General features: G+C 37.8%; 1 protein-coding gene across 1 annotated transcript; it reads left to right on the top strand.

Annotated features, from left to right (window-relative positions):
- The first annotated feature begins 897 nt into the window (after positions 1-897).
- Positions 898-8,546, top strand: LOC105620991. Its single transcript, XM_012202467.1, has 3 exons — positions 898-1,056; positions 5,984-6,061; positions 7,293-8,546. Exons 1-3 carry the CDS (start codon positions 898-900, stop codon positions 8,358-8,360), a joined length of 1,305 nt encoding a protein of 434 aa, XP_012057857.1. The 3' UTR covers positions 8,361-8,546.
- The last annotated feature ends 5,883 nt before the right edge of the window (positions 8,547-14,429 follow it).

Raw genomic sequence — 14,429 nt, 5'->3', positions numbered from 1 at the left:
TGCGTAATAGATGAATATATTACTTGCCATGTATTTACATGACATTTATCATTCCATCCCAAATTGTACGATACGAGTTTCTTATCGACGGATCGAAATTAAACATTGTTAATTAGAAGCACGATTCATAAGCACGCCGCTTAAAAGTTTCCGCATGGTGCGCAGGTCGAAAATTAATACGTGGCAGGCTCTGTAATTAGCTCTTGTATTTATGCGTTCCTCGCAGGGCGGTCTACGTTAACATTGGTAATGGCGTTACACCGTTGTAAACACGACATGTTATCTCGAGCGATACGAACCCGGGGGTCTCGGAAAGGACGTTCGCTGATCGTGATTTCGGCGGACTGCCCTCTCTCGTTTCTGCGATCCGCCGCTCGTATTCTGGAATAATTATTATACATCGCGCTGATATACGCCGCCTCGTACGCTTGTTCGCCATAAAAATACCACTTTGATAGTGGGAGATATTCGTTAACGTTTCATTCGAGATATTTTGTTGCTGGGAGGCGACATTCTTGCCGGACGCAAATTATTTTATCTCGTATAATGTATTATACAGCGAATAAATCCCCGAATCTGAATAAGATATTATGATCTTGAACATGCATGGTATGTGAAGGCAATAGAAAAAGTATTCGAAACTTATGTGTGGCCGGAGTAGTTATTAATGTTAACAAGCGATATTATAACTGGACGTTATCGCGAGATTATTCTTCAGAGAATTATTTGTTTGTCTTTTTTCTCCTTTATCAGGCCGGATGTCATACGTCGCGTGAACGTTTCAGTACGACGAAACGCGAGAAGCGCGCAAAATGGTGGCTCGTTACGTCAAACGGAAAGAGGGCAGGTCGGGTCACAGGCCAGAACGGTTGACATCGAGGGATTAAAACGTGTCGAATGGATGTGGGCGATCTGTCAGGTCCGGCAGGATTGGTAGGGAGCGGATCCATCTCGGTTGCGACGGGTGTTGGTATTATTGCCAACACTACATCCGCCACTCCAGGGTGGTGGACGCCTACGTCGACGATCACATCGGCAGCGGCCAACACCGACGTGGTGAGTCTTCTTTTTTTCTTTTGATTATCAGTTTGTGCAGAAATTCGTCTTTAAAAAAAAAAAAATGAAACGAAAATGTATTTTATCATAAATCTTATTTATGATACTTATTTTGTGTTCTATATATAAATATATAACTGCAACATTTTTTTTCAAAGAAGAATAGCTATGTTTGTACATTTTTTCATACGATTACTTAATTATCCAGAGTTGATGGGTCTATTGGCTCATTCAATTATAAAGTGTCAAAAATGTCAAACAATTTAATTTTTTTATGTTACATCGTATATTTGGATCATTCTTATTAAAAATATTTAGTATTCATTCTCTTTTTACGAATTATATCATTTTGGTTCTTTAACATTAATTAATGTCTTTTAATCAACATAAATTAATTAATGTCTTTTAATCGACATAAAACAATTTTACAGATTCAGCATCAGTAATTATATTACAAATTTTAGAGCTCCGGAGGATTTTATTAATTAATATTAATTAATACAAACACTTGTTTAATAGGATTTTTTATATTAACTAATGTATTCAGTTATAATAGGAGAATGCTGAAAAAACTCGGATATTTGTAATTGATATTTGTAATATTTGCATTAGTGCTATAAAATTAATCGTCGACGAGAGAGATTAGTTACGTGGCACTTATTGTAAATTACGGTCTTTCTTACTATTCAAATATGGTATTTCTGCGCATTAGTATACGCGATTCAATTAAATTAGTGTCTTTTGCGAACTCGGATTGGAAACGCGTAGAAATCAAGTTTACGCTTGTCATCATCGCTCGCTTGGCGGTTGATTAGTATTTACACGGGCTAGATTATTCTAAATCGTTAACCGAGGCTTAGCATAACGGAATCGAGGGAACGATGGGAACCTCGGAAGAGAAGAGAATCGTGTCGCTCGCGATATAAAAAGGCCATCAACATTATATCGGCACGTTCGCCTCTTCATTCAACGTCACTCGTGGCGACACTTAATGAGATGATTCTCATGTGGGATGGGTGACGGAAAGGATTTGGACGGATGCAGACCATTTTGTAGTAATGTAGATTATTCGCAAAATACGAGAAAAAGCGGCACAGGCCAAAGGGAAAGAACAGCGCGTTATTTAGTCTTGTCAATGTGTGGTGGTTTGTGGCCGCGGGGATTAGAACCGAGGTGACATAGTCGCGTCATCTGTTGGATGTTTAACCTTTTTTGCCTCCTACCTCCTGCACGTCGCTACTTCTCGTCGTCATTTCCGCGAGAAGTCATCAGTCTGTACCGCGCACGTTCCCAGGTTAATGAGATCGAAAGTCGTTTTCGAATATCTGCCGTCGCTAACCTGCGTTTCAGCAGAAATCCTGTCCAATATCCCATCATTTGAGGAATATTTGAAAAGGCCGTAGATTAATCTTTATCCCGCATTAGAAATCCTCTAATAAGAATTTGTATAAATTCTCTTTCGTGTTTTCTCAAAATCACGCGAGGGAGAAGGATATTCATTATTTCTTTCTCTTCTATATCTTCTCCTTATCTGTTTTTTTCTTTCCGAACAAAACATGACAGATCAAAACTAATTATTTCATATCTGTACGGAAAGAACGGTTTTATTAAAGACTATCAAAATAATTATGTAGAACGCCCAAATTGTTTGCTAGAATGTCAAAACTTTTTGTAACAAGTATTGTACAATGTAACTATCACGTTCAATGCGCACCATTCCTATGTAATTATTTTGATGGTCCAATAAAATTATCTTTAGATCTATATCTAACTAAAATTTTTTAGATACTTTAGTAAAATCATTCTTTGTAGATTCTTATTAGAATAATTAAAGAATCTCTATCCTGCATGCGAAACGTGCGAAAAAAGAGAAAGTTTATCATTTTCGTTAAGTAGGGAAGACCGGAGTTAATAGACTCATTTTTCAGTTTCAAATTTTTACAGACGAAATTAAGAGACTTATCGAAAAAATGAATTCTATATCAGTTACTACACTATTTGACTATCTAATAATATTTTAATAATAAGGAGAAACTGATAACTAATATAAAAAAAAATGCATTTTTCTAATGAATTCCATCTGATTTAACTAGGGGATTCAACTGGGACCGGGATAATTCGATTAAGATTATTAAAATAAAGATTAATGTATTTTAAGCTACATCTTTGGCTATTAATAAAACTATAAAAATATATTTTAAACACAAACATTCGCTTCGCAGAGCAAAACAATGCTTCTTTTTGCAAAATTTGTTCATTTCGTGCAAAAACATGTCGAATGAGCCTAGTTTTCGAGATTGGACATGAGGAAACTTATAATATTATAGTATTTATCACTGAGGAAAATCTCTTTAAAGGAATAAAATTTTGAGTAAGTACTATAAGAGTCGTCACTAAATGAGTCATACAGTTCCATGCTGTGGTTAGTCTACTATCCCCATCCGTTCATTTTTTAAAAACATTAACAGTATACAATAACAAAGACACATAAACAAAAAAAAATCTGTTGGACTTTATTAAGTAAGAATTACACTTATTTAAATAGAAATCAAATATCGCAGACAATTATATACGATATACAAAACAAAAATTTTAAGAATAAAAATATTTACTTAGATGTACGATTTTTTAAAATTGTGGCATAATTTCTATCATAGATAATGTTCGCAACAAGATGTTACAGCAGACTTAGCGGTAGTCGCTGTTGCGTGTTCAGACACGTTTATGCGTGTCTCGTGTGTTTTGTTTTTAATCTTGTGTTGTAATCTCGATTATTCTACTTACCCTTATAGTCAATTAACCCGGTATCTCCCCTATATCTGCACGTAGCATGCGTGTTTATTGATGTAAATATTACAGTTAATGCGTCATATTATATTAGCATCATTATCGAAATATTTTTTCTCATGATTTAGATCGCGTAGAACTTCACATAGAAAGAATTTAAAAATAGAAGTATTTAAAAATTTAGCTAAATACAGATCTGAAAATAAATTTTATTAAGATAATTATATAGAAGTTGATTGCTAGAATATTAAAGCTGATTGCTAGAATATTAAATTTTTTGCAATATATTGTTCATCATGCTTGAGTTTCCTACAAATATTTTAATGGCCTAATTTTATCTAAATGTTTATATATTTCAACAAAATCGTTCTTTCTGTGCACCAGAAATGCTCGCTCACGTAATCGTTTTGTAATCAAATCGATTCCGTGTGAGGAGCGGTAACAAACGTGGCGATGCCTAAATTCGATTGATCCAATGTATATTACCTTGCGAATCGCCGTTATCTCGCATTATATAAATATATATTCGAAACGGAGTCCAAAGCAAACCGTTATGTGTAAATATTCACCATTCGTGCAAGTGGCACAATAAAAATGAACCAAAATATTAATGAATCATAAAATTTGCGAAACTTGTGAAAGTCATAAATGACCGCGAGCGTGTCGTCCCATCTGACTATATGACGTCCGCGAAGAAGAGTGCGAATCTCACACGAGCACGTTTTGATCATCCCTGACAATTACCGCTCGTAACGCGAGCGATCAATTTCTCGTCGCGTTACAACAGAACGGCGGCCGTTACTGTAGCGCTCTTTTCGTGTGGGAATCAGATCTGTGCGAGTCACATCCTCCGCTCTTTTGCCCGCGCACAATCCGCGTGTTCTCTTCTCCCCGTGCCTTTCTCGCGACGAGCTGCACGTCCAAGCTCCTATGAGGAGCTAGTAATGACTGGCTAACTAGGTTTTAATAGGAAGACGATTTCTCGCAGCGAGAAAACAGACTCCTCGTTCGCGCGCTCCTCGCCGATTCTCGTGCGTACAAAGTAAGAAAGAGTTCTTCTTCTTTCCTCGCGCGACATCACAGTCGAGGATCCTCCATAGCGGAACAGATGCACGCTCGCGTTGATTGCCGACTACAATGCGCAGATCGGCCGCGATTGCATTATTCGACAACAGATTGTACGTAGTTTAAGATATTGACGCGAGATCGAATTTAAACATGAAAATTCCTTCATGAATTTCCTTCATTCCTCATTGTTAGACTACAATCGATTGTGGCAGATTGTGCTACAGAAATAAATGGTTCTTCTAAATTATTTTTTATTTTTAATGTAAAATAATGCAAAATAGAGGAGAATTATTATGTTTAAAAATGTATAGCAAAGAAATATGATAAATTTATATGTTAAAATTTGCTAATCTCAATTTTATGATAGTGAAATTAATCCAAGATACTATCACATATAAGTTCCTGCGATTCTTTTTATAAATATGTAAATTGGATAGAGCTACTTTACGAGCATTTTACATATTACATTTATAATATTAAGTGTAGTAAAAAGAAATCCATTATTTTATGAAATTGAATGGAAAAATAATGGATTTCTTTTTACTACACCTAATATAACGGATGAAAATATAATGCTTATTCATAAGATCTTGATTAAATTTTGTATCTCTAATGGGTATTGAAGAAGATAATAATTAATTGATATTTTACACATACAGATAAATTGATAACAATATCCCTTTCGAAAATACTTTATTACATTTATACATTAAGAGAAAATACATTGGAAATATACTGGAAAAAATATATTTTAGTAGATTTTATATTATTTAATAATGCAAGTCAAGTTATAAAGAAGATATACATATTTATCATATTTATTAAATTGTCTTGTTTCTTTTCGATCATGATGTCATAATAGCGCTTTGTATTGAAAGAGGAGGCTCCGGTTCTATATCCTATCACAGTACGCTTCGTTGTTCTGATCTTGCGTTTCGAGAGCATGCATTAGATCGAGAAACCCTTTCGTGATTGGCAGATATTGTGCGGGGATCAGACACACGATCGTCGGGCATATTCTGAACGTCCTTAGATCCCGAGCGTAACCACATGTCGCATCTTTTTGTTGCAGATGAATCAGCTCTGCAGGGTTTGCGGAGAGCCAGCCGCGGGTTTTCACTTTGGGGCTTTCACGTGTGAAGGCTGCAAGGTCAGTATCTTCGCGTCACCATTCTTCCACAGCTATTCATCCGTATCGTTATTCTCTAGTAACAAAACAAAAAAAGAATGAAGAAAAAAGATAGAAAGAGAGGGATGACTCGCGATCTGTTTCTCGCGACATTTACACCGGAAATTACATAAATCGCGTAAATAGAATCAATGTATAGGAATAAAGCGCAATAGTATCGGACATATCACTTTTTTTATATGTAAGTCGGGCTCTCACATCGATGGCAGTACAAGAATATCCTGATAAAAATTAATTACTCATTCGTTTATAAATTTTAAATAATTTTTAATAAGAATAAAAAATAATTTTTCAACGGGTTTCAGAGATATTTGACATACGATATTTGAGTTCGAATCTGCCACCAGAAATTCCATCAGGTCGAATTTTTAAAATGCAGCATCATTTTAAATTATCATTTTAAGATATATAATTTTTTTTTAATACTCTCGGTGCGATGAATTATAAGCGAATGTTTTCAGATTTTGATAATTGAAAAACATTATCAGGGATATTGGAATAGAAACATGCTAAGTGACTATTATTGGTTTCTAATACATGAAACCAATCTAGTCATGTAAAAAACAAAATTTGAACTCTCAACATGATTTGTTTTCTAATTTCAAAATTTTTCTAAAATAAAAAACTTTACTATATGTATTCTCTAAATTTTTTGAGTGGAATCTCAGTCTAAAGAATAAAAATTGAATCAGTCTTGAAAAATAATGGCTCAGTTTTTAATCTTTAAGAGTGAGATTTCATTCTAGAAGAGTAAGATTCTGCATTATAAAAGTTTTAGAAAGTATATTGAAAAAAATGTCTTTTCTTATATTTAAAAAATCGGACTTGAAGGAAATATTTCGAGCAGATCAGACTCAACGACGAAAATTATCCTAGAAATTTTATATGCTTCTGCAAAGAACTTTATAAATTAGTGTAATTCATTATCAAATTAAGAATTGTTACGCATTATTAATTGGAATCTGTGTGCCGTTGTGCAAAGGTTAAATTGTATCTCGCGAGTACGCGCGATTTTTAGATAAAACTTGTAGATTTTCGCGACTGCTAAGAATCTGGTTTTTACTAAAAAATAGCTAAACATTTATTTCAACGCGTGTTTCTCAGTATGCCTGGTCTCTAATAAAGCGAAAGCGTAAATCGTTAATCGATTACGACTGATCAATGCGCGCCCATTTCGCTTTCTGTTGTACAGTCTTTCTTCGGGCGCACCTACAACAATCTGGGTAGCATTTCCGAATGCAAGAATGGCGGCGTCTGCGTGATCAACAAGAAGAATCGTACCGCCTGCAAGGCATGTCGCTTGCGGAAGTGCCTGATGGTGGGCATGTCCAAGTCCGGCTCGCGTTATGGCCGACGCTCCAATTGGTTCAAGATACATTGCCTGCTGCAAGAACAATCTCAGCAAGCGCAAAATCGCCTGATCAAAGATCCCAAGTCCGCGTATGAGAAAGCATTCGGCTCGTTAGACGCTGCGAATAACAATAATAATAATAACAATACCGAAAACGCCAGTAACACTAGCGCCAGTAGCATCGTCGGCATTGTCACTACGGCGACTACTACGGCGAACAGTTACCATCATCACCTGCACCACCATCATCATCCTGATCGATTGCCCAAGAGAGAGGATGGTGCGCTCAGGCCACCGGATCTTTCGGTGCAACTAAGGTCACCCGATATCCCGCCAAGAACCAGCCAGGAAGCGATCTTGAGGCCTACCGATCTCCCGAGGGCACCGCACGAGATGCTCAGGCCTGAAGTTTCGAGGTTCCCTATGTGGCGGGGTCCACCGTTGTTTCATCCAGCGCTCACGCATATGCAATTGCTGAACACGCCGTTCTTTCCGTTTCAGCAACGCTTTATTGTACCTTATGTGAATCAAGTAGGTCCACCGCAGATGGCGACCAGTTTGTCGAGCTCGTCTAGTGAGAGCATCAGTCCGCGATCGACTCCATCGCCAACGAAGAGAAGTGAAGAGAATCGAGAATGCCGCGAGATTGATCGCGAGACCGCTGAACGAGATCGATGTCCTAGAGCAGGTTCGACAGAGGTCGCATATGATAAGAATCTAACATTCTTGCGATCTCTCGGGCCAGAACAAGATGAGCCAATGGATCTCAGTATGAAGGACACAAGGACAGATGGACAGGAAGTGGATGCTGGCAGTATGGAGGAGGAAGAGGAGAAGTCGAGCAATAGCGAGGAAAATGAGCTTCTGCAAGATACCGGACCGCCCTTAGATCTCACCCGAAAGACATGACCTCGGATACCAAACGGTGCTCACTAAGTGCTCAACAAGAACTGAATCCGATCGAGAAAGGATCGGTGTCACTCCAAATTCACGTGGATAATAGGGGCAAGGTCATCGAGTAATTTGTGAAATAAAGTTAACGATCGAAGGCTCTCCCATAGCAGGAGGAAGAAGAACGAGCGATCAAAGGAAAAAAAACAAATGGATGAAAAAGAAGAAGAAGGCAAAGAGAAAGATGAAGAAGAGAATGAGTGCGCACGAGATGCAGAGAGAGGGTGAAAGAAGATACAGTTACATCGTAATAACGCGGCGAGCGAGAAGCACGGCCGAGTGTCAAAGGTGCCTTGGCGCAAGAAACGAGGAGGCGACTCAGAGGGAAAGAGGAGTAGCCGAATACGATTACGTTGGAACGACATGAGAGAGAAAAGCAGGAGTAAGCGAGGAGAGCGCCTATGCCGAAGAAGAAGAAGAAGACGAAGAAGAAGTGCCGCGCGTAGCCAGCCGGCATAAACGGCTTTACGATCGGCGATCGTCCGATCGATGAAAATTGCTCAAGCCGCTCGGTATTAACCGACAGTCGACACACAAGTCTCTTTTGCCCGGTACCCCGACGGCAGGTGCACATTGACGAAGCGACCGAGAATATATCGGCTCGCGATATATTCTCTTTCGTCGTTCGAAGAAACGTACGACGGACGTATCGTGCCTTATGAAGCTGGCATCAGACTATGCGCGACTCGCGATTCCGGCTATTCGTTATTGAGTCTCGTGCATATTGTGGACAGGTAGATTCGTCGCGTTCATTATTCGTCGCTAATTCATTATTCACGCTGATTCACCAGCGCGGTATATCGACGAAATTAAGAGGCGTGAAACACTATCGGATCAATTCATTCGTGATCGTTCGTGTATAGAGCTGCGCTATGCAAACGAACGAGACTACGAATCGCGAATCGTGTGGCAGGGTTCACATCGGCGAACCGACGAATTTCCACTACGGATCACGAACCGTGAATCACGAATCACGAATCGCGCATATCGTAGCACCAGCTTGAAGCGGTGCCTTAAAAAATACGGCGGTAAAAAATATCGCCGGTGATAGTTTAACGTTAAACGATATGTAACCGTTTGCCGTAGCGTGGCGACAACGCACGGCGAGATGGCCAGTGAGTGCTTCGCGCGTACTATTGCGCCGACGAATCGTTCGGTAGTGTTCGGAAGCTTCGGATCATCAACTCACTTCGATCCGTGCACTCGCGTCGATTTGTCAAAAAAAAGAAATCGACGGCGATGCAAGAGATCGGACGACGATGATCCGGGCGCCGGATATATATTGTGATTCTGCGAATTCCAAGTGCTCTTAGTACGTAACTTATGTATATTTTTCGAGAATCTTGTCGGACGAACAGGGATGATATCGAATTCAAGCGCGAGGAACCGTTCCGAAAAGCTCTGATCGTGCCGATCGTCCGCAGTAGGATCCGCAGTTGCGTTTAAGTACAAAAAAAAAAAGAAAAAGAAAGAAAGGAAGGAAGGAAGAGAAGAATATATGGGAGATGCGGTAGCCACGATCAGACGATACGCGCGAGGCATGGGCACCGTTTGAGTGTCCGAGTCGAGAGAAGAGTACGAAATGAAATAAAGAATATTGTATACTTAAATGTGTGTAATACCTTGATCGCCGTTCATTAAATATCCCTCCTCATCGATCCCCGATCCTCCGTCACGTTCTTAACACGAGATGGTATTCGATTACTTTCATCTCGCGCGTCTTTCACATTCCACGCCTCGCCGCTATCGTACGCGCGCGTTATAATATTTATACACGCGCGCGCGTAGACGCGTATCATCGTACCTGCGATGTTATTTATCTAGCAATAAATTTGTCCGTCTTGATATACTACGCAAAACACGTTTTCCCGATAGTTTCACGCCGACGCGACGCGACGCCTCGGGAAGAATGATGCGATTCCCCCATCTAGAGTCGAGGACGTCGAAAACGCCTGACAATAAATTTTCTTAAAAGTTCAGCAATAAACACGCGAGTATATCGATCGTAAGGTTTCTCCTCCTAAGGTTGTTTGACCGGGTCAGCCGGAGCTCCGTTCCGCGCACGCGGAAAAAAAAGACTCCGCAGGAGATGGCCAGCGAAACAAGCGCGCGAGCGATGTACCAGGAAATGCGTACGCGGAAGTTTTATTGCTAATTACGTTATACTCTTCGAAATCGAGATGGTTTCTCGTCGGTGCGGTGTAATATTCCCGCGCGGATCCTGATAATTTATGAATATCCGTGCCGCTGCGAGAATCTTCGAGGTGCCGCAGATCTCGAGGAGAGATCATGGTCGGAATTTACGTTTTCGCGACATGACCTGTCTGTAGAGATTTATCTTAAAGGAAAGTTTTCGTCTGTTTTAGAACGCGACCTCCTTCGCGAGTACATTAAATTATTCTTTATCGATGCGCTATTATTAGCAATCTTATGATCATCAAACGCGTTTGGCACTTTGTGTCTTACGGAGAATATAAATATTTCGATCTTATCTAAATATAGCTTCAAAATTGTAATGTATTGATTTTTCAAGGTATTCCACTTCGTATTATTTAATCGAATGCTTTGGATTTCAGAAAACTATACTAGACAGCAACGTCCGCTGTGATATTATTCCTGTTTAATTTATGCATGGCCTCCGTAGCTTCGCGAGTATTTGCAAAAGATACTTCTCTAAGTTAGATTAGAACGTAATATATGTCTGGCAACATAAATTGTGCAACGCAAAACGTGCAAGTTCGCAAAATCATGTTTGCAGCTCGCAAGCCCCGACACGAGATCTCTGTCAATATTCTCGCGAACAAAATGGCCTTCCCTATGCTAGAACACTTAAATAGCACTTCGTACATATTGCGAGCACGTTTTCGCATATATCCAATGAAAAGATGGACTATTCATGTTTGCTGTCGCGAGATAATTAGTACCGAATTTATGAATCACTTGACATGATCCTTGAAAAGATGGCGTGATCTCTAACTAAACTATAATTTCAAAATATTTCTTCATTGTCGAAGATGTACAACTTCAATTACATTGATCGACAATGATTTTATTAAATGAATAATTTTAGTTAATTTTTGTATATTTTTAATGCTAATTCTGAAAATAAGATTCAGAATTTATTGTATTTCATAAGTTATAATTTTTTCTTGTAACCGATATCTCTTTTTAAAAATATATACATTTTGCTAATAATATAACGAGCTAACAATAGCTCGTTGTATGAGATCTTTTTCTTAACTTAAAATGATTTATTTTTTGCTTAGTCTTTTAATAGAAAATCGTGTTAAATTCAAGCTGAATCATTTATTTATAAGCTCTAAGTAAAAGAGATAAGTAGAAGAATCTTTTAATATGTCACAATATGTTTAAAAATCCTGTCTTCAAATTTAACAAACGGAATTGAGATCAACACAAAATAATATTTTAAGAAACTCTATCACATTAATTTAAAATAAGAAAAGTGAAATTTTGTCGATCAATGTTATTGCAATTTGCAAATTAATTACCATTGTATTTCTGAATGCATATAACAATCTTCTCTATTCTTCTCGTAAAACCTCACCATTCTCAAATTTCATAATCAAATGCTTGTGCTTTGATTCAATAATAAATTGCACAATGCGGGTGGCTGTTTTTAATTTAACGAGTACTTTGCTTGTTTTGATTTCGGGAATTTAGCCGATCCTTTAATTCACCGCTTACGGCACCTTGTTATACGCGATATTAAATAACGCAATGATTCGTTCGGCGATTACAATTATTACGCATTTAATAACGCCTGACGCGGACTGCGAATTATCGTTAGTGCGGAATTCCCTTTTCGCGACACGCCGTGAGTGAAGCTACGTTTAGCAAAGATTTCTAGTAATCGCTATTCGTGTTTCCGTATTTCGATTCCTCTGCAGGGTCTTCTCAACAGTAGTCACATGTTATATTGCGAGGGGATTCGCAAGTGACGCGCGAATTGTGTGTGGTACTGGCAGCATAATGCACGCATCTCCGCCAACGAGGTGTTCACCTGCATGCACCTGTGTACTCGCGTTCACGCTCGTAACCTCGCGACTGTAAAATGCCGAGTGGATAAGACTACTGCTTGTTGACTTAGGCGGGACAAGAGAGGCTACTCGATGTTCATCCTTCCTGTCGGGTCTGATTCAGGTATTTCGAAGGACGAGCGCTGAGAAAAAGTATGACGAGAACGATATCATACGTAACTATTCTCCAAGCTCTTAAAATTACAGCAATTAAAATTGCAATTTTATTATATCTCTTCCAATGTCCACTGAGTCTTTTGCATAATACGTGCATATCTCGATAAAATTTGAGATTTATGGTTCATCACAGAAAATAATGAAAACTTAGCTTGTCCTAAGACAATATCAATTAATCTACAAAAATTTTCGAATTTTGCAATCAAAATAACATAACAAAATATTAAATATTAAAAAAAGAAAATAGTAACAAGAATACAGTTAATCATTTTAAATCATTTTGTCGAAATCGTATTGAATTTATTTCTAATGCTATATTAATTCAAGTTTCTTTAATATTCTCTAAATTTTTAATATTCATATATTTTTTTAATTATTTCAAATATATAGTCTTAATTAAAATTATTAATTATGTTAAGAATTTCTAATTTTGCAGTTTTTACATGCAAGATTTGAAACTTTACAAACATAATAAAAACGAATTAAAATATACTCGACTTATAGTAAATATATTAATTCCTATTTTTTTCATAAATTTATGTTTAGCAAAAATTCAGTATAACAAAATGTTCTTTCTTATAATTGATTTGAAAAGAGTAATTGTTCGTGTCACAGATGAAATAATACGTACGTCGCATATTTAGTTGATGGGAATTTGTCAAGGCAATAAAAGTCATCGTATCACACATAGACACACATATACATATCAAATTTCTTCTAACAGTTATGATCAGGCGATCGATCGGTTTAAGATGTATAATATCAAAAAGCGCGTGCACATGTAAATCATTAATCACGTCTATCGGGCTGATATTGTCGAAGAATTCGATCATTTAATCATCTTGACACCTTGTCGAATGTAATATCCGAAGATATTCGTCATTCAATCGTCCTTAAAGCTATGTTAATTCCTGCTCTGACTTTTTATACGAATTTTTAATTCTTCTCATGTTGTATCATATAATATTCATTCTACTCATATACGTTTCTTCATCTATTTTTCTGACACTAATCGTTCTGAAGACACGACACTTCGCGCTTCGAAAAGACGGTTCTCTTTTATTAGGTATAACAGGATACAGTAATAGTGCATTTAACACGACGGCACATCGGCAAGGATCGACATTAATGTCAGCCGTTTTTATTTCCATACGCAAAATCATCCTCCAAGTTTTACGTTCTTTGTACAAAGTTTTCCGTACTGCTGTTATTTTTGTATCGTTGAATAATTTTATATAACAATCTTTTACGCCGTATATCTTCCGAGCCGTAAACGTTCTTCGCGCATGTTTTTGCGATGCGTTATTTATCCGTCACCGATGCGCGCAACGACGTTATAAATTAACCTTCTATTTAATCTATTAATCCATCTATTCGTCCTTTTGTGTTAATCAAATCAAAGGTCGTCATTTGATTATTTTCGATACTGCGCGTTATCGCATTATTCCAAATTATCGGAGTATTCTCTATGCATCAATTTTTAACTTATTGTTTTCTAGTAATTCTTATGCTATGCCAGATATATCTTTCATCGTGTGAATTTTTCTCAGCGGTATGCCGTTTTATTGCTGAGGACCTGAGCGACAAGTCTAATTCTGCCGGACTGTCTCTTTCCATTTACACCTGTCGAGTAATCAAGGTGTTATCAACGTGTCAAAATAGATTCTGTCTGAAGGATACGTGTTGCCAGACATTTAAAAAGTACGACCACGTCATTGCATGATTATTCAAGAAGAAAAAGAGAGCGACAGAGAAAGAGAGAGAGAGAGAGAGAGAGAGAGAGAGAGAGAGAGAGAGAGAAGAGAGAGAGAGA

This window comes from Atta cephalotes, assembly GCF_000143395.1.
Source record: "Atta cephalotes unplaced genomic scaffold scaffold00031, whole genome shotgun sequence".
In the NCBI taxonomy this organism is placed as follows: domain Eukaryota; kingdom Metazoa; phylum Arthropoda; class Insecta; order Hymenoptera; family Formicidae; genus Atta; species Atta cephalotes.
The sequence above is the reverse complement of the archived record's forward strand: the minus strand, read 5'-3'. Positions and strand labels throughout refer to the sequence as shown.